Genomic DNA, 19,308 nt, shown 5'->3' with positions numbered 1-19,308 from the left:
AATCTGTGCACTGTTTTTAGTGTTTGATGTTCGGAGTTAATGAACCGTGGAATATTACTGGCATCACTTCTATAATAAACAATTCTGAAACGAAAAAACACAATACATAGACTACTTATACGGACAGGTACATTATACATTGTAAGTTAAGTCGTAAACTTTGTGATATAGTCCTATAAATACAATATTATAAGAGAGTGTAATATATTCATATACCGCTGCAATTTACCACTTTATTTGATGAAAACAATGAACAAAAATACTTAGAATCGACTTTAAATGAAGTGCTATTTTGTGTCACCTTTAAAAAAAAATTAATTACGTTAAAGTATGGAAGTAGTGTGCATCATTTCCGAATATGAATGTCTTCTAGAAATTAAACTTTAACAATATTTGCTTAGTGGTTCAGAACAAAACGTTGTGCACATTACACGCCATACCAGAAACTATTTTCTTCATATGATGGATACGAGAAGTTATGTTGCCATCAAAAACAGGCTACTACTTTATCACAATATTTTCTCTTGGTAATTTTATCTTCTGATTGACTAATACAAAAAGTTATTTTCGGAATATGTATTATATTTCTTTCGCGTGTTAAATATTACAGTACCTGGTTAATTAGTTTCAGCCTGTTATTGGCCATCTTCAGAAATAGTTGGTGCTGGTCTTGGTGCCTTTTTTTTGTGTTTCCTATGGGTGTGTGTTTGTGTAGTGTAATGTGGAATCAAAGAGTGTGTGTTCTGAAATTGAGTTGTGTGTTGAGAATTTCATTTGGATGTGTTTTTCTGTGTCTATATATTTCGTATTGTTCTAGTGTGTTTAGTTTCTGGCTTTTTGGTTGAATATGTAGAATTTCCATGTCTGTGTTTATGTCTCTGTAGGTGTGGTTAGCATTTGTGATGTGCTCTGCATATGTGGAAGCCATAACAAAATTACAAAAGACTTCCACATATGCAGAACACTTTATATTTCATCTTTTTGATTGGCGGATAAGTTTTCGTAAAATCTGGATACTACTTACTACTGTATCACGATTTTTTTCTCTTTATAATTTTATCTTTTTGATTGGCGTAATTATACGTTCCTATGAAAAGTGGTTACCACTTGTTACTGTATCACGATATTTTCTCTTGGTAAAGCGATCGGTTTGGAAGTAAATCCCGAAAAGACAAAGTATATGATTATGTCTCGTGACGAGAATATTGTACGAAATGGAAATATAAAAATTGGAGATTTATCTTTCGAAGGGATGGAAAAATTAAAATATCTTGGAGCAACAGTAACAAATATAAATGACACTCGGGAGGAAATTAAACGCAGAATAAACATGGGAAATGCATGTTATTATTCGGTTGAGAAGCTTTTATCATCTAGTCTGCTGTCAAAAAATCTGAAAGTTAGAATTTATAAAACAGTTATATTACCGGTTCTTTATGGTTGTGAAACTTGGACTCTCACTCTGAGAGAGGAACATAGGTTAAGGGTGTTTGAGAATAAGATGCTTAGGAAAATATTTGGGGCTAAGCCGGATGAAGTTACAGGAGAATGGAGAAAGTTACACAACGCAGAACTGCACACATTGTATTCTTCACCTGACATAATAAGGAACATTAAATCCAGACGTTTGATATGGGCAGGACATGTAGCACGTATGGGCGAATCCAGAACTGCATATAGAGTGTTAGTTGGGAGACCGGAGGGAAAAAGACCTTTAGGGAGGCCGAGACGTAGATGGAGGATAATATTAAAATGGATTTGAGGGAGGTGGGATATGATGATAGAGACTGGATTAAACTTGCACAGGATAGGGACCAATGGGGGCTTATGTGAGGGCGGCAATGAACCTTCGGGTTCCTTAAAAGCCATTTGTAAGTAAGTAAGTAAGTAATTTTATATTTTTGATTGGAGGATATGTTTTCATAAAATCTGGGTGTCACAACTGTATCGTGATATTTTCTCTTTATAATTTTATCTTTTTGATTGACAGATATATTTTCATAAATGTGGATACCACTTGCTACTGTATCACGATATTTTCTCTTGATAATTTTATCTTCTTGATTGACGATACGAAAAGTAGTTTCCGTGAATATCCGGATACCACTTATTACTGTATCACGATACTTTCTTACTGTACTAGTTTGTTTTTTGGAAATTTTTTGAAAAGGAAGATCATGTGCAGATGGTTACTTCACAATAAAACTTACGATTAAGAAGAGATGTGACTTCAATTTAGAAGTCTGCATGACATAGATTCAAAGAAAGCATTTGAAAAACTAATAGAGACATTTTATTTGATATATTATTAAAAGAAGATGGAGTTCTAAGTCGAATCATTGCAGCCATTTACAATATATACAAAAACACAAAGATAGCTATAAAAACCAATTGTGAATTCCAATCGATAAACTGTTGTGTTAGATAGGAATGCCCACTTCTTCCATCACTATTCTTTCTAATTGTAGGCCTACATGAACTCCCTGATGTATAAATGTAGAACATAGAGAGGACGGTGTTACATTAAAATCAATATAAATACGAAAATAGACACTATCCCTTTCCCAGACGAATAAGTTATTTTAGCTGAAACTGAAGATGCACTTTAAAAAATTAGCAAAAAATTCTATATGGAGATTTTTCCAGCTAAATTTAAAATTGTAGCTTTCAAAGGAAAGGGACCAATAAGGAGCAAAATATGCCTTGATATAATACTGGAACAAATTAATAATTTTAAATATCTTGGCTAAAATATATCATATCAATGAGACGTAAATTTTTCTAAAGTAGATTACAAATTTTGTTAAAATGACAGGCATAATAAATTCAGTGTTCAAGCCATCTTCAGTCCAAAGGCATACAAGATTAAGAGTGTACAACACCTCTCCGGTGGTTGAATGGTCAGACCTTCAGACTGTCACGCAGGCGGCCCGGGTTCGATTCCCGGTCAGGTCTGGGATTTTTCCTTGAAAAAATCCATGTTGTCATCCATGTTGTCACTTGTGGCAGACAAGGTCGCAGTTGGAGGTTTTTTCCGGGGTTCTCCCATTTTTCCCAAAATTAGGCATTTACATCATTCCGTCACCATATCTTCATTTCGTTATCATTCCATAGCATTCCCCGAACGCCGGCTGGCGATGCATGGGGGGTGCTGGTCTAGGGTCGAGTGGAGTTGCCTGCTCGAAACCTGGGCACACAGAGAACCTTAGTGCCTTAGTGTGGTCGGCCGGTGTGGGTTTGGAAATGCGTCACCAGAGGGTTAGCACAATAGATCTTAAGAGGTCGCAGTGCTGGACCATAGTGTCCCCCTCCGTTAAATTCAATTGAATTCAAGAGTGTACAACACATTGGCTAAACCGACACACTCATACAGCTGTGAAGCCTGAACTATCAGAAAAGAAAATAGACACGGATGATAACGTCCAGCGAATTGAGATCATGCCTGAAAGAGCAGGCTATACAACCCTTGATAAGAAGAGATCATATCGTGTCCTAGAAGAATTAGGTGTGCCACCAATTATAACTTTCCTTTAATAGTACAGAAAAAGATAGAAAGATCACGTTGAAAGAATGGAAGATAGTAGATGGCCTAAACAAATACTGCATTACCGACAGCAGGTAAACGCTCACAGGGACGTGCCTTGAAGTGCTGACATGAATCTGGTTTTGAGACCGCAACGGATCTCTAGGTCCAGTGCTTGCCAGGATTATGATGTTGATAAAATGAGTGCATTTCCGTGAAAATCTCGAAGGCCACTCTCATTACTCCAACACGATACTTTCTCTTTACATTTTATAATATGAAAGAATAAAGAAGTTGCAAGTGTGACTCACTCACCCTCATTTACCCTACTTCAAGACAATCCGCTAAGAATTCTGTGGCGACCAAGTTCTCAGGAGACTGAAGTACTTCTTCGACGAAAAGAAGGTAATAGTTACGGTCTGGTGCATGTTTCAGCTACGGCCTCCATCCGCTACCAATTCATAGGAGCTAGTCATCAGAACGTAATACTGAGCGAAATGCATTCGGTTGGGAGGGAGACATAAGCTGTTACCACTTTGTTGCACTTTGTTGCTGGCGTCCGTTAAAAAATAAAAAGACTTAGGCTATCAATACTCTGGTGCTTTAAAAACACGAAATACATAGCAATTTGATCATTTAAAGACACAATATCTATCTTGTGGAGAGTATAGTCCAGTGTTCCGCAACCGGTGTGCCGCAGCACACTGGTGTGCCTCCACAAGGTGAAAGGTGTGACGCGAACTGTTACCTATTATTGTAATAAATTAATAAAATTAATTAAAATTAAATTCCTCTCTCTGCTGACACAATTAGCCGCCAAGTTAGTGACATGTCCAGTGATACCGAAGACATTATGAAGGAGAAAATGAAGAGCAATCAGAAGTTCTCACTTCAGATCGACGAGTCCACCGATATTAGCGATGACGCACAAGTTCTTTCCTACATTCGGTACATTCATGGGGATGTAATTGAAATTTTTTTTTGTGTGTGTAAAGAAGTGCCAGAGCGAGCAACCGGTGAAGAAATATTTCGTACAACTAATGAATATGTGGTCCGTAATGAATTAACATGGGAGGATTGCTTTAGCGTTTTACAGATGGAGCTGCTTCTATGAAAGGATTCGTGGCTAAAGTACGTGAAGTATATCATAACATACGGAGCGATCATTGTCTCATTCACCGCGAGGCCCGTCTGAAAATTGTGATGCACGAAGTAGTAAAAGTTAATGTGTCATTTTCAACTACATATACGTGTGAACTGGGCTTCTCGACGTTAACTGAAATTTATTAAAACATCAAAGAGGGAGAAACCCAAATCCATGATGAAGAAATTAGGCTTGCACTGTCAACAATTCCACCGCGGATCAGCCACCTGTGTGCAGCTAAGTAGGTTCAAGTATCACGTTGAAGATATGAGTAGAGTTATTTACTTTAATATTAGTAATAGAAATGTGTACTTTCTACAGTGAATTAAAGTTCATAAATAATTGTAACTCAATGCAAGAGTCGATTTCTGTTTTATAACAATAATAATAATAATAATAATAATAATAATAATAATAATACATTTGATTACATTATGTAATTATATTAAGAAAGTCGCATCATAATATTTTTGAGGGGATTAACATTTTGGTGTGCCGTTTTGAGTCTAGGCCTGTGTAGGGTGTGCCGTGAGTAAAGAAAGATTGCGGAACACTGGTATAGTCTATGAATGAGCATATTTTGTCTATAATAATAATAATAATAATAATAATAATAATAATAATAATAATAATAAATTTCGCTTCTAAAGGTGTAATTGGAAACAGCAGTCTGGTCCGAAGTTGAAATGTTTAATGCGCCGGTAATTTTAAGTGTTGTATTATCAATTATTATTTTTCTTTTATTTTTTTATTGAATATATATCATATACAAGGCGTAATCAATAAGTTTCCGGACTGCTCTGAATGTGGGCAACACGCAGGACATAGGAAACGGAGAAGTTATCTAGAACCAAGGAACCGCCTGGAATCTATACTAAATGCATCACTTGAAAGGTAGAGAAGAGGACTAGCCGTAAGGCGTATATGGAGGGAATGCAGGAAAATTCGCAATAGATTGTTTGCACAAAATCACGTTAGAAGCTTAGTTCTTAAAGACAATCTGACTCTGTTTGATAGACTGACTCAGCATGGAAACAATGATCTTCAGTGACACGCGCATGTATAAATATCGGTACAGTAAATGAAAGTGCAGTTCGAAAATATATTGATTGCAACTTGTATCTATACAGATATTTACAATGTAATTAATGTGTTTCATCTGCATTGGTTTGTTAGAGAGCTGTTAGTATGGTTACATGATATGAGAAACAAATATAATTCATGCAAAAAATTAAGTCCATGTCAATACAAGCGTATGATCCATTGCTTAGCAAGTGACGTCAGAATAGTGTGTCGTACTAACTCATTGCCGTTGCTAAGAAACTGACATGAGATATTGACATTTTCGTAACGTTTTATCCATATCACCCTCGAGCACAAGAGTTTCACGTTAAAAATATCATTTTAGGAAGTATTGTACACTATTTTAAACGGTTTACTTAACGACGCTGTATCAACTGCGAGGCCGCGTCTGTGGCTACAGACTGGCCTTCTATCCAGGCGGCTCAGGTTCGATACTCGGACAGATCTGGGTGATTTGTAGTGGTCAAAACAGACGTTGCCGAGGGTTCTACTCGGGTGCTCTCGTTTCCATCTTTCATTCCATCAACACTCTCTACTTCTCCCTCATTTCAGCTATCACCTGTAATAGTAAATATAGGTTGGGGTGAAGTCTCGGGAGTGGTACGGGTTTCCGATGCTGATATAGGAAGAACTTGAGGCTTCGGGCTCTGCGTTCGGACTCGTCAGTAGATGATGGGACCTTACGACAGTTCTGGGGCTACTAGGCGTGAATTTTGTCATTTTAATTTCTGGCACCATGACCCTGTCCTATCTGCTCATGCGGTATACAATTTCGTCCGTACAAAATTCAGGTAGTTGGCCTACGTCAATTAAAACATCGCGATATTCTCAACCGAGGGACTTTTGTGCGGAATTTTTAAATCGTATGAATGAAGATGAGAATTTTATTGACAGTGTACAAGGTGCAATCAATATATTTCTGAACTGCACTTTTATTTACTGTACCGTTATACTGTACATACATGCGCGTGTCAATGAAGATCATTGCTTCCATGTCTGTTGAGTCAGTCCATCAGACAGCGTCAGATTGTCTTTAAGAACTGAGCTTCTACATGTGATTTTGTGCAAACATGTTAAGGAACTATAGCGATTTTTCTTGGATTCTCTCCATATACGCCTTATTGTTAGTCTTTTTCTCTATCTTCCAAGTCATGCATTTACTATAGATTCCAGGCGTTTCCCTGGTTCTAGATAACTTCTCCGTTTTCTAGGTCCTGTGTGTTGCCTACATTCAAATCAGTCCGGAAACTTATTGATTGCCCCTTGTATGGATGTCTGACGAAACACATTTCCATCTCAGTGGTAGTCACTTATAGAACGTCCTTTTCAAGGAATAAATGGTGGATTGTGTACTTTATAATCTCACGCAGACCTATATCATTTTGAAAAAAAAATTCTGGAGTGAATTACCAACTATTTATAATCGCCCATTCCTCTGGCGGTCCCTGTATAATCGCAAGAACCACAGAAATCATATTGCATAGTCATATATTGGATACTTCCCATATGGAAGAAAGTGCCAAGAAACATGATAACGGAAGAGGCAAAGAAACGAAGTGCGACGACGAAATAAATAATAGGCCTACGTTATAGTATATGTGTAGGTCTACAAGGTTATATAATTTTTAGCACAACTGAAATCGTGAAATCTATTGATGCTTTGACGTGATTTTCTGACTAGCTGAATCATTACTTCCGGGCGTTAGCTGCCGATCGGGGCCGCTCGCATCCGTTACGTGATTCATTGAGTAAAGTTCTGACCCTGAGATGAAGAGGCTTGCAAGGGCAAAGGATGCATTCTGCACTAGGTCGCATATCTGGGGGCGGACGTTGTGGTCGCCTTCTGAATCCGAAGAACGTGTCTCGAACGGATTTCATCTCGCTAGTGTAGAAGTTAATTTCGCGTAGTCAATCTCGATCAGTACCGCCTCCGAATGTTTTCACAGACTTAACAAAGAAAGAAAAAGAGAGAGAGGTAGAAAATAAAACAAAATGCTGACCACTCAGTCGAGTTGCTGGCTAGAAGAGAGGGTCGATTACAGACAACGGTAAGAGAAGTTAACATTTTCAATAAAACTTTTTTAAATAGTTCATTTTTAGGTTGCATTCATATCGTGTTACACCAGTCATGTCAAACTCAATGCACGGTACCCAGACTCGGGACTGATGACGAAATTTACTGTGTTCTGTGCTCGCTTATTGCTTGATTTTTGTTTTTGTTTTGTTTTTTCTATTTTCACATGATAATACACGTAGTATCGCTGTCGTCGTTAACATTTTGCTCATATTCTGTCTTATTAGTATGGTAATTTATTAACCTACTCAAAACATCGACCCATTTTTGTGATGCATTTGTTATTGTTGGCAATCTGCAGTTTGTATTTACGCTCGACGACAATTCAATTGTACACGTTCAAAGGTATCCGACCTAAGATTTTATGATCGTGTAAGCGAACTTTCCAACCACGGGATAAGTCAGAACCAAAGACATAAACAATTGATAAACTATGAAGCAGCTCCGCTAGTTCTCAATAGGTGGCATCATTATTGGGACGATTAAAAAAAAGTGTCAGAGAGAATGATTATGTAGATTAAGCATTAATTATTATCACAATATTATTGACAATATCATCTGTTTCCAGCTGAACTCAATGTTGTTTTACAATCAGTTGGGTGGGATGAAAAATTGAATTCCATAATGCGGGAATATTTATCTACAATTGGCAACAGTGACTATCATCTTCGCCATCTATTCATAGAAGCAATAACTAAAGAATCCACATTTACACCAACAAATTATCGATCACTATTGAGTCGGATCAGATAACTATGAATGTCAGTGTACCTGCATTTAGTGTTCTGTGACCGATCTGCCATGTGCGAATGTAAGACCAGGGAAATTTGTGCACAATTAGCTGCAGTAGTTAGCGACAAGCTTATGATCTCGAACTTCGAAGATTCATTGAGACATACATTCTTTGGTGTTGTTAAATGCAATCTTAATAAATTGCCCTTTCGAATAAGTTCCATGTCTTGCGACAATCATGCTCGCTAGTTCATAACTTGCTCTCACAGCATCAACACCTTACACCTCCATGTTCTACGAAAAAAAATGTAAAAAAAAAAAATACTTTACGGTAAGAACAGTACGCTAACCGACAGGTTATTATCTAAGTTTTCACAAAATCCCATGAAGCTTTCGCCCGTTCACAAATTTAGTATCGACCCATAAGATGCGCCATGCTTTTCAGACCTATTTTCAAAGAAAAAAGTACATTCTTATGCCCCGGAAAATACGGTACATAGCGGGGAATGTATAATAAACATTAACAGAATACATAAGCAAATAAGCTTATAATAAAAAATGTGTACCTTAGGGAATGGAATTTATGTTTATTTATATCACTGTCTTTAAATTTGTGGTCATTTCCTTCAAACTTTAGTATAAATTTAATGAAATGAAGTTACAGGAGAATAGAGAAAATTACACAACGCAGAACTGCGCGCATTTTATTCTTCACTTTACATAATTAAGAACATTAAATTCAGACATTTGAGATGGGCAGTGCTTGTAGCAGGTAAGGGCGAATCCACAAATGCATATAGAGTGTTAGTTGTGAGGCTGGAGGGAAATAGACCTTAGATCAGACCGAGACATAGATGGGAGGATAATATTAAAATTTATTTGAGGAACGTGGGATATGATGGTAGAGAGTGGATTAATGTTGCTCAGAAAAGAGACCGATGGCGGGCTTATGTGAGGGCGGCAATGAACCTCCGGGTTCCTTAAATGCCATTTGTAAGTAAGTAACGTATCACTACTTTACCCACTAGACTAGTGGATCATTAAAAATAGTGTGCTGACAGAAGAAGTTCTATTCCGATAGCAGTACTTCCTGTACTACATATTAGAAATTGCCTATTATCTTGTTGGTTGATTGATGCTTGAAGAGATTTATTCTGATAGGATACAGAGGGAATGATCCGGAGACTTTGAGCGGAGACTCTGAGATATTCACAGCCAGTGAACTGTAGACAGTAAGAAAAAAAGAGGAAGAAATAAAACAATGGATGAATGGAATTAAAATAGCAAGAAGAGACTGGATCGCAGACATGAGGGAATTGCGAGAGGAACAAAAGAAGCTGCATGCATGGATACTGCAAGACGAAGTGAGGGTAGAGGTGAGATAGTGAGACCGGCATACTCTCCACGCTTCCATCGCCGTAGTACAGCGAATTACATCGCAATCGGGAAGTCCAGAGTTTTCCCACGCCGGCTGAAATAACTATATTTTATACTTATTCTAGTGTGGCTTTCTTTCTAATCCCAGGATTGCTTTCTCCTCTTTTTTCTGCTGATAATAATTATTAGTCTTCTCATTAAATTACTTAAAAACATTTATTTGAACTGTAATCCATTAATTACATTGATCTGCCTCGATTTCAGCGTAAGATGTGACTTCGCTAGCGACAAATAGTAAGGTTACTGAAGTATTAGTGTAATAATTGATATTTTACAGTATTCTTCACGTCAATTTTTTCTTATAATTTCTGTACCTACTAGACGATATGCTACTGGAACTAAATGACAGCCGTTAACAGTATGGAATGAAGGCAAATATAGGTAATATGAAGGCCATGTTTTTTTTTATTTGTTTTAATAGGTTATTTTACGACGCTTTATCAACATCTTACAGTATATATTCTGTTCGGCGTCGGGGTTGTATCCGGTGTGGCTTAGTGGATAAAGCATCAGCACGTAGAGCTGAAAACCCGGGTTCAAATCCCGGCGCCGGAGAGAATTTTTCTCCGTTCCATTACTCTTTCATCGTACTCTTTCATCTTACAGTATGTTATTTAGCGTCTGAATGAGATGAAAGTGATAATGCCGGTAAAATGAGTCCAGGGTCCAGCACCGAAAGTTACCCAACATTTGCTCATATTGGGTTGAGAGAAAACCCCGGAAAAAACCTCAACCAGGTAACTTGCCCCGAACGGGAATCGGACTCGGGCCACCTGGTTTCGCGGCCAGACGCGCTAACCGTTACTCCACAGGTGTGGGCCCAAGGCCATGGTAATCTCAAGAAAAATAAAGAAGGTAAATTCGAAATGAATAGTCCACATTAAGATATGTGGATCATATGCGAAAACTAAGAGGAAGGCAGAAAATAGAAAAGATTGGAGAATGCTGGGTTTGCAGTGAAAGAACTGTCCTGGAACAGAACACTTAGGTATGTATGTATGTATGCATGTATGTATGTATGTATGTATGTGCAATATGTATGTATAGATGTACTCCATATGCAGGCGCAGGGATGTGCTAGTTTGTGTTTGAGTTGAATAATTGGACATATCAGGACTAGATGCATGCATGCATGAATATCTTGCGGAGGACCGTCACACAAAATGCATTTAAGCCTACTTCAACAACAGTGCCCTTTTTGATAGTCATTCATATTTGCTAGGTCTGGTAGTACGCTTTTTAAAGAATTAAAATCGGAATTGGGATTGGATATGGTTTCTTTTGATGTAGAAGCCTTTCTGTAATTTAGATAATCAACAGTACATTTTATTTGCTTCATTTCTCATGTCTTTTCCGATGCTCTCTATTTTCATGAGGTTAGTTGGGGCTTCATCTTCCTCTTTCCCAACTTGTCCGACAGTCCCGTTCGCAGTTTCAGGATAGATATCATAAATACATGCGTATTTTTCTTAGAATTGAAAATTTCATATTGTTGGCGAATCGTGAGATTTTTCTCGATTGTTGTATGACATATTTTCGGAGTATGAAGCTCAAACGTTTCACAGGTCAACGCCACTAATAGAAATGTTGCTGTAATCGAGCGATTAATATCGCTTTCGATCACGCATGCTGTATTACTATTGTGCTCCAACCATGAGAAAGTCTCTGCCGGATGAGACGAAGGGAAGTAATGCTGTGAATGAATGTTGATGTCATAAGATGCCATAAGGTCACACACGAAGGTTCGCAGTCACAGCACAAACAATAACATTGATACACACATGTTTATACTACCGTAGTTACAAAATTAGATCACTGTTAATCTCCTGGTCTTTTAATCTCTTCATACAGGAAATAACAAATGCAGGAGAGCGAATGGTTTTTAAACTGACGTTATAACGATAATATTATATATCTACTTCGCTCCAATAGATGACGCAATAGTAAGCACATTCCTTTCACGGTTGATCTCCTGGTTGGAGAACAGTAGCAATACGTATCGCTCAAAGCCGATATCGCGTTGCTCCAGTGTGAGACTCTACAATATAATTATAATGTAAACAGACCGAAATCAGCAATATCTCATATTGCTATTGTCAGCGCATTTCGAACTGACGGATCAGGGTCAAGCAATAGATTGCATTTGCCACGCGTGCTTTCCCCATTCCTGGACCATCCTCCTCAACTGAAGTCAGCCGGGATTACCAGTGCTTCAGTTCACAGTTTTCAGTTCAGAGACTTGTGCGTGGTTCGTACGTGACCTTGATCCGCCAGTTTGAAATGCGCTGAGTATAGTTTCCAGTTGCTTGATGTGTGGGACTATTGCTCCGATGTGAGATGTAGTGTTCCGCAGGTTAATATTTCAAACAAAGCCGGCTCGGGAAAAATAGCAAGTCTTATGAAATATTGTTTCTGATTCTCTTATGTACCGTCAACCGTCACACGATAAGCTGGCGGCGATTTCATAACCAAGAGCCTGTCGGTTCTTGGAAAAATTTTGAGAAGAACCGCCACAGCACGACGAAAGGGAAGCCAAAGCACTGATATAATGTAAAAAACTTTGATATTATTATTACTTTTGTTGCATTTAAGTTTATTTATACACGCTTTAACATCTGTGGTCATATCGCATGTTTAAGATTTCTGGGTATACTAGTAGGCCGTTGTTACTATTGTTGAGTTCCTGCTTCTATTAGGCCTATGTGTTGTAGATGGCTTGTGTTCATGTACTAACTGATTTTAGATTTTTTGATAAATGTTTGTGTTACTGGTGATTACGGCGGCGATGAATAATGACATGCAAATTTTCAATTAAAATTTGCCTTTGTGACTGAGGGAAACCATGAAAATCCCAGTCAGATTGGTTGGCCGCGGGGTTTGAACCCGAGACCTCCCGAATGGGAGTCTCAAACGCTACCGTTTGAGCTAACTCGCTAGGTGTTGATATTGTTATTGAATTATAAAATCGTCTTTTTGTTTATTCGTTTTACAATTTCAGTCGGAGACAAAGTAGCTATATTAGCGACATTTGTTCAGTTGATCAGTGTTAGATGTTGGCAAATCTGTTATGTTTGAATATTGAAGACACAGTTCGTTGCTGTGAACAGATCGGGTAGCAGAGAGAGAATTTGTTGGTAATAGTTTTCAGTTTAATATTCAACCATTATATTAATATCCATATGTCAAACTGAAACTCATATTTGGTATGCACTTTATGGTTAAACTGTGTTTTTTAATCAGTGGCGAAGCTCTTAAGAGTTTTTGAGGCGTAGACCACAGTCTAGTAGGCTATATAGGCCTAAAGTCACAAAGCTTAATACGTAGTAAATATGCATCCATAGATAGTTGCTCACCACTAGGATCGTTAATATCCCCTCATTACAGACAATGCGAAATAGTACCTGCACAGTCTATTGTTCCTAGCACCCTCACAACTCAAACTTCGTGACTGTATATACTAGACTGTGGCGTAGACTACCCAAAAAAATTTGAGTTAATATTCTAAGTAAAAGTAGGCCTATAAATTTATAATAACGATATAGACCTATTATAACATTTGGTTGCACTCCTATCCTTCCATATATTCAGTTCACTGTTGGCAGTCATTCCAGTATGGAGAGAGCAGTGCGAGCAGCGAGGCTTAAGGCAAAAGGCCTCTAAAGGGATGACTACGACCATGACTCGCAAGCTTGAGGGAAGACCGGAAGGAGGTATCGATTCGCTACATCTTCGTATGAAACTAGGCTAGCCTCCGTCACGCTATATTGAGTTTTTCTGAAAGGGTTGCGTTGTTGAGTACTAGTTTAATCAAAAGTGTGTGTGTATGTGTGTTACATATTATTAATTTTGTATAAAATAGCTCATACTGAAACTGGGAGAACATTGAGGTCATTATTTGTAGAATTAAAAGAGAATCCGTTTTCAAGTTGGATGTATGAAACAAAATGTGCTTCAAAGATAGGAGATCGACACCCCATTTACATATTAAAATAGCGGATGAAGGAAGACAAAATAGAAATTGTGAGTTTCGTGGCATAAGAAATATCTTTGGCTAACAGGGTGCTTTGGGACAAATTATAGATTATTGTTTTACCTGTATTCTGTTTGGGGCTGAAAATAAGTGGTCATCATCTTCTTGTGGGGTCTGTTACAAAAAAAATGATATTTTGATAGAAAAGCCGATGAACATCTGCTCTATAGGTTCGCAAATTTTTTAAAGCCTACCCAATATTTAGACCTTAGCTTCACTACTGCTTTTTATTCTATTATTTACTAAAATATCTTAAAATTTTGTGGAATGCACCCTCAGCACGATTATGTGCTCTTTCGGGGGGGGGGGTGCTAGTATTATTATTATTATTTTTATTTATTTATTTATTTATTTATTTATTTATTTATTTATTTATTTATTTATTTATTTATTTATTTATTAACACGAGGTGTTCGACAAGGGTGTTCTTTATCACCTGTTTTATTTAATTTATACATTGACGACGTCACCAGAAGGTGGCTATTACATATGGAAACAATTTTTAACCGAACCAATACACCTCTAAATACAATATTGTTTGCTGATGATCAGGCTATATTTACAACCACAGAAGATGACCTCCAACGAGCTTTGTTTAAACTGAACTGCATCGCAAAAGAATATGATCTTCAGATATCTACTAAAAAGACTAAAGTGATGGGTTTTAAGGGAACAACGCCATTAAGAACAAAAATAATTATTAATAATGAAATCATAGAGCAAGTGAACTGTTTCAATTACCTAGGCTGCATGATATCATATGAACAAATTAACGACATAGATAGGAAGCTCTCTAAATTCCAGCAGTTAATTGGCACGATAAAAAGAACACTAAAGAAGAAAGTTAGGACTGACACAATTTTAAAATTTTACAAAACAATGGCGATTCCAACATTAACCTATGGATCCGAAACATGGTGTATGACAACTCAACAAATGAAGAGAATAGAAGCAGCTGAAATGAGACTGCTAAGGCCAGTAGCAGGATATAGCTTATTGGACCACAAGCGAAATGAAGACATACGAAGGAACTAAATATGCCAAATATTATAGAAACTATCACAGAATATAGGAATAAATGGCATGAACATATATGTAGGATGGAACCAACTCGCATTCCATACTGACTACAGCATTATAAACCCCAAGGGAGAAGACGAATCGGACCCCCTAGAAAACGCTGGAAAGACCAATTTTAATATTGCTATGGAGACGAAAGGGGCCAATGAGCCCAAATCGTATTGTTGATGATGATTTATTTATTTATTTATTTATTTATTTATTCATTTATTCATTTATATACCATTATACGCTCTTTTGGGGAGTAATATGAAAAATACTATTAGTAATATTGTTTATGTAATGGATACCTGTAGGCCTAATACCGATCGGGCTGTATAATATGATATATAGTTCCGATTTTTCTACCATTGGCTTGGGTTTAACATCGCTTCAATAGCCTCTCGAAAGTAAACATTGAGTTGGAGGTCTTTCTATGTTGTTTGCCTATGGTTGAAACCGCTGGGGAGTTGTTATACTCACTCTGTGTTGAGGTAGATGCGAAGGCCGGGTCCGGCAGCATATAGGACCCCGACGAGGCAGGGTACGACATGGACAGACCCATGGAGCCGTAGCTGCCGGAACTGCTGGACAACTGCTTGCGTAGTCGCGCTCTTCTATTGCTGAACCACACCTGAACAGAAAATAGACGTTGCGATACGAATCTGTACAATATTACGGAATAGAGGTTTCGGACTTCTGTTTCCATACAATAAGCCAATACTCATCGACTATTTCCTTCTAATGTGCCTCCAACGCTACGACTATCAGCGAGAAACGTTTATGATCAAGTATAAAATGTGCAGAAAACTTCAATATGCGATGTCAATTGCTTAGCAACGGCAATGAGGTACGTCACACTATTCTGTCGTCAATTCTTTAGCAACGAATCGGTATCTAAAGTGGTCCCTATAATATGATCAATTATATTCTGACATAACAAAATTCCAATTCATAAAATTTTACAGGAAGCAGTTTTTTATTATCAATAAATTTATTGCTTTATATTTCAATATCAATACCTTAAGACTGCTTTAAAGATAATTAGGACAGAGAAAAATAGTAACTCCACAACATACACCGTAAGACAATCGTATTCGCTATCCTGCACTCCCACCCCTTCATATTTTAACTGCTAAAGGATTTTAGTACAGATTTTGCGATTAGTTTTTAATGTGAAATAAGGCGAAGTTTGTAATCAGCGTATTCCGAATCTCACCGGTCCGGTGGCATCAATGACGTCACGTTGCAGCGAAATAAGGGACAAAACTGCTGGAAGGATCGATGGCTGTCATGGCGACTGTACAAGTTGTTGTCTGTGCTACGCTAGCAAAATTTTGCGAAATTTTCGTACTGCCATCTCGTTCAAAGAAAAGATAGCATAAACAATTTATTTCTTGAACTGATAGTAATAACTGGTCCGTTGACATGTTCGCTCATAAGCCTTTAACACATTGTTTTTACGTTGTGCTTATTACAAACAATACAGCAGAACTAAAGCAGAACACACCGCCATGACACAACAGTGCACGATGTCATTCGTCTGCTAATTCCCGCCCTATACAAGAACCAATCAGATTCACTGATGGCGGCTGATGGAGACTGCCACCACCTCTGCAAGTTGATGGTACCGGTGCGACACCGGTGGAGCATCAACGACGCCATCGATGGAATTCGGAACACCGTGATTCCATCGGATTGCTCACCGGTGAGATTCGGAATACGCTCAATGTCTTGACTGCCTCTTTCATGTTCGAACATTGCAGGACACTAGCATGTATACATTGTAAGTGGTTGGGTGAATGAATATATGTGATTGGATAAATGGATATGAATGTCTGTATGTATGTATGTATGTATGTATGTATGTATGTATGTATGTATGTATGTATGTATGTATGTATGTATGTATGTATGTATGTATGTGCATGAGAGGGAAAGAGTAGTTGGATTTGGCTGTGGACCTCGTGTGAGTAGGCTACCTGTATTCTCGCCTCGGTGAGCTTGGTGCGCTGTGCCAGCTCCTCCCTGGTGTAGATGTCCGGGTACTGCGTACGCTCGAACGCCTTCTCTAACTCGTCCAGCTGCTGAGCCGTGAACGTGGTGCGACTCCGGCGTTGCTTCCGTTTCAGGGGGATCCCCGGTTCTGACTCGCAGTCGGAGCCGTCGCTCGTCTTGCCTGCGCAGTAAAATTGAATGGACATTACCCGAGAGGAAAGGAAATCGAAATCGACGACACGCATCCCCCAGCAAAACAACTGAAGAAGTAAGGAGCTCACTAGTTCTGAAGATGGCTGAAATGAAGCTGAAACTAGTCAACTATGTAATTTACAACTTAGTTTTTATTTTAGCACACGAAAGTGGTTATTATAACTATATAGGCCACCTAAGTAGTAGTAGTAATAATAATAATAATAATAATAATAATAATAATAATACGAGGAAATAATGAAAACCGTATAAAATTATTACATGCGACTAATTCTTTTGTTTCTCTATTCTCACTTAATCGTTGATATCGGCACACTGTGAGATATCTCTAGTTAAATTAGTCTTTTGCGCTTTTTAACATTATTTTCTAGGTGTATTCATTACTTTGAGGCTAAGAGGGATGAAGTTACAGGAGAATGGAGAAAGTTACACAACGCAGAACTACAGGCATTGTATTCTTCACCTATCATAATTAGCTACATTAAATCCAGACGTTTGAGTTAGGCAGGGCATGTAGGACGTATGGGCGAGTCCAGAAATACATATAGAGTTTTTATAATGAGGGAATATAAGAGGTATGAATCTTAATTAGAAGAGAGTCTAAAAAAAGGTATATCTGTAATGAATGTAATTGTGGCACCGGATACAAAATTGTGAGGTCCACATTACACGGATTTGAAGGAGATGGGATATGATGCTAGGTACTGGATTAATCTTGCTCAGGATAGGGACCGAATGTCAAAATGCAAATCTAGCTGGACAAAATTAATAACTTATATTCTATCTAACAGGTTTTCATGAAATTTTACACAGGAGTTACAGGTAGCATATAATTTTTGTGTACGAACTCTCATTACGTTTGTGTAAGAGGAACTACTCCTTAATAGGCACTACACAACATAGTTAGAAGTTAGAAAAATTAGTGGCCGAATGTGCCAATGGACAAAATTACGAGTGGACGAAACGTAGTGGACCAAAGACCCTATAATGCTTTATAGGGATGGTTTTAGATAAAATTAATTACTTTTCTGTTATCTATCAGATTTTCACGAAAATTTATACATACGTTACATGGAGAATATATTGTTTGTGTACAAACTCTCATTACATTTATATTACAGGAACTACGTCATGATTTATTCCGCGTATACTCGTATTATCACAAAATCATTCATCATAGTTACATGAACATATTATGTAGGATACGTGCAATAGGTACTAATACAAAAATGATAGATGGGTTGATAGACTACTAAACGAGCATAAACTCAAATAAGTGCAAATAAATAAAAAAGGCATAATAAAAGTAGAGAAAAAGAGTAAGTGAATGAAAGAAAAAAAGTAAGAAAGGGAGAAAAGAATAAAAGTAAAGATGAAAAGAAAAAAATAAAGGAGAGCAGAAATAAAGAAAAAATTACAGAAGTAATAACAGAACGAAAGAAGTTTAAGGTAGAAAAATAAAGAAGGGAAAGAAAAATAAGCAATGAAAGCAGAAGAAAGAAAATAATAAAAACGAAATACGTAAATAATGAAACGAAGAAGCAAAGGAGAAAGAAAATAATAGTAGTTGTAGTACGAAAGGAAGAAAGATGGAAAAACGAAAGATGAAAAGAACGGGAAAAGGAAAAAATAAAGTCAAAGGGGAAGAATGAGCGAAATAAGTAAGAGAAAATAAGAAAGAGAATAATTAAAACAAAAAAAAATTAGTTTAATAAAGAAGTGAGAGAGAGCAAATTAAACATAAATGTAATTTATTTGTTGCATTACTAATGATTATTTTTACTTTATTTCTTTATTGAATAATATCACAGGCCTATATCTGTTCAAGTAGATAAGTTATTTACAGTGTGTTATTTACTGTGTCTCATCTCGATTTGTTGGAGAACCTTTAGTATGGGTTTAAGATTTCCCCTGCGGTGGTTAAGTGGTCAGACCTCTGAGCTGTCACGCAGGTGGCGCAGGTTCGAATCCCGGTGAGGTCTGGGATTATCCATAGTGAGCTTTGTGGCGGACAA

The 19,308-nt window shown here is 37.5% G+C and overlaps 1 protein-coding gene and 1 long non-coding RNA gene across 2 annotated transcripts in view; one reads left to right on the top strand and one right to left on the bottom strand.

Annotated features, from left to right (window-relative positions):
* LOC138695364 (protein gooseberry-like) overlaps positions 1-19,308 on the bottom strand; it is a 213,486-nt gene that overhangs the window by 27,020 nt on the left and 167,158 nt on the right. Inside the window, exons 4-5 of the mRNA XM_069819785.1 lie at positions 17,065-17,261; positions 15,566-15,716 (exon numbers count right to left, since the gene is read on the bottom strand). Coding sequence (XP_069675886.1) covers positions 15,566-15,716; positions 17,065-17,261 — 348 coding nt within the window. The remainder of the gene's footprint in view (positions 1-15,565; positions 15,717-17,064; positions 17,262-19,308) is intronic.
* The window catches only part of LOC138695375 (uncharacterized), a 112,505-nt gene that overhangs the window by 27,100 nt on the left and 66,097 nt on the right, over positions 1-19,308 (top strand). The gene's annotated exons all lie outside the window — the stretch shown is intronic.

Source organism: Periplaneta americana, chromosome 1, assembly GCF_040183065.1.
Source record: "Periplaneta americana isolate PAMFEO1 chromosome 1, P.americana_PAMFEO1_priV1, whole genome shotgun sequence".
Lineage (NCBI taxonomy): Eukaryota > Metazoa > Arthropoda > Insecta > Blattodea > Blattidae > Periplaneta > Periplaneta americana.
Note: the sequence above shows the minus strand (reverse complement) of the source record. Positions and strands in the feature narration are given on the sequence as shown.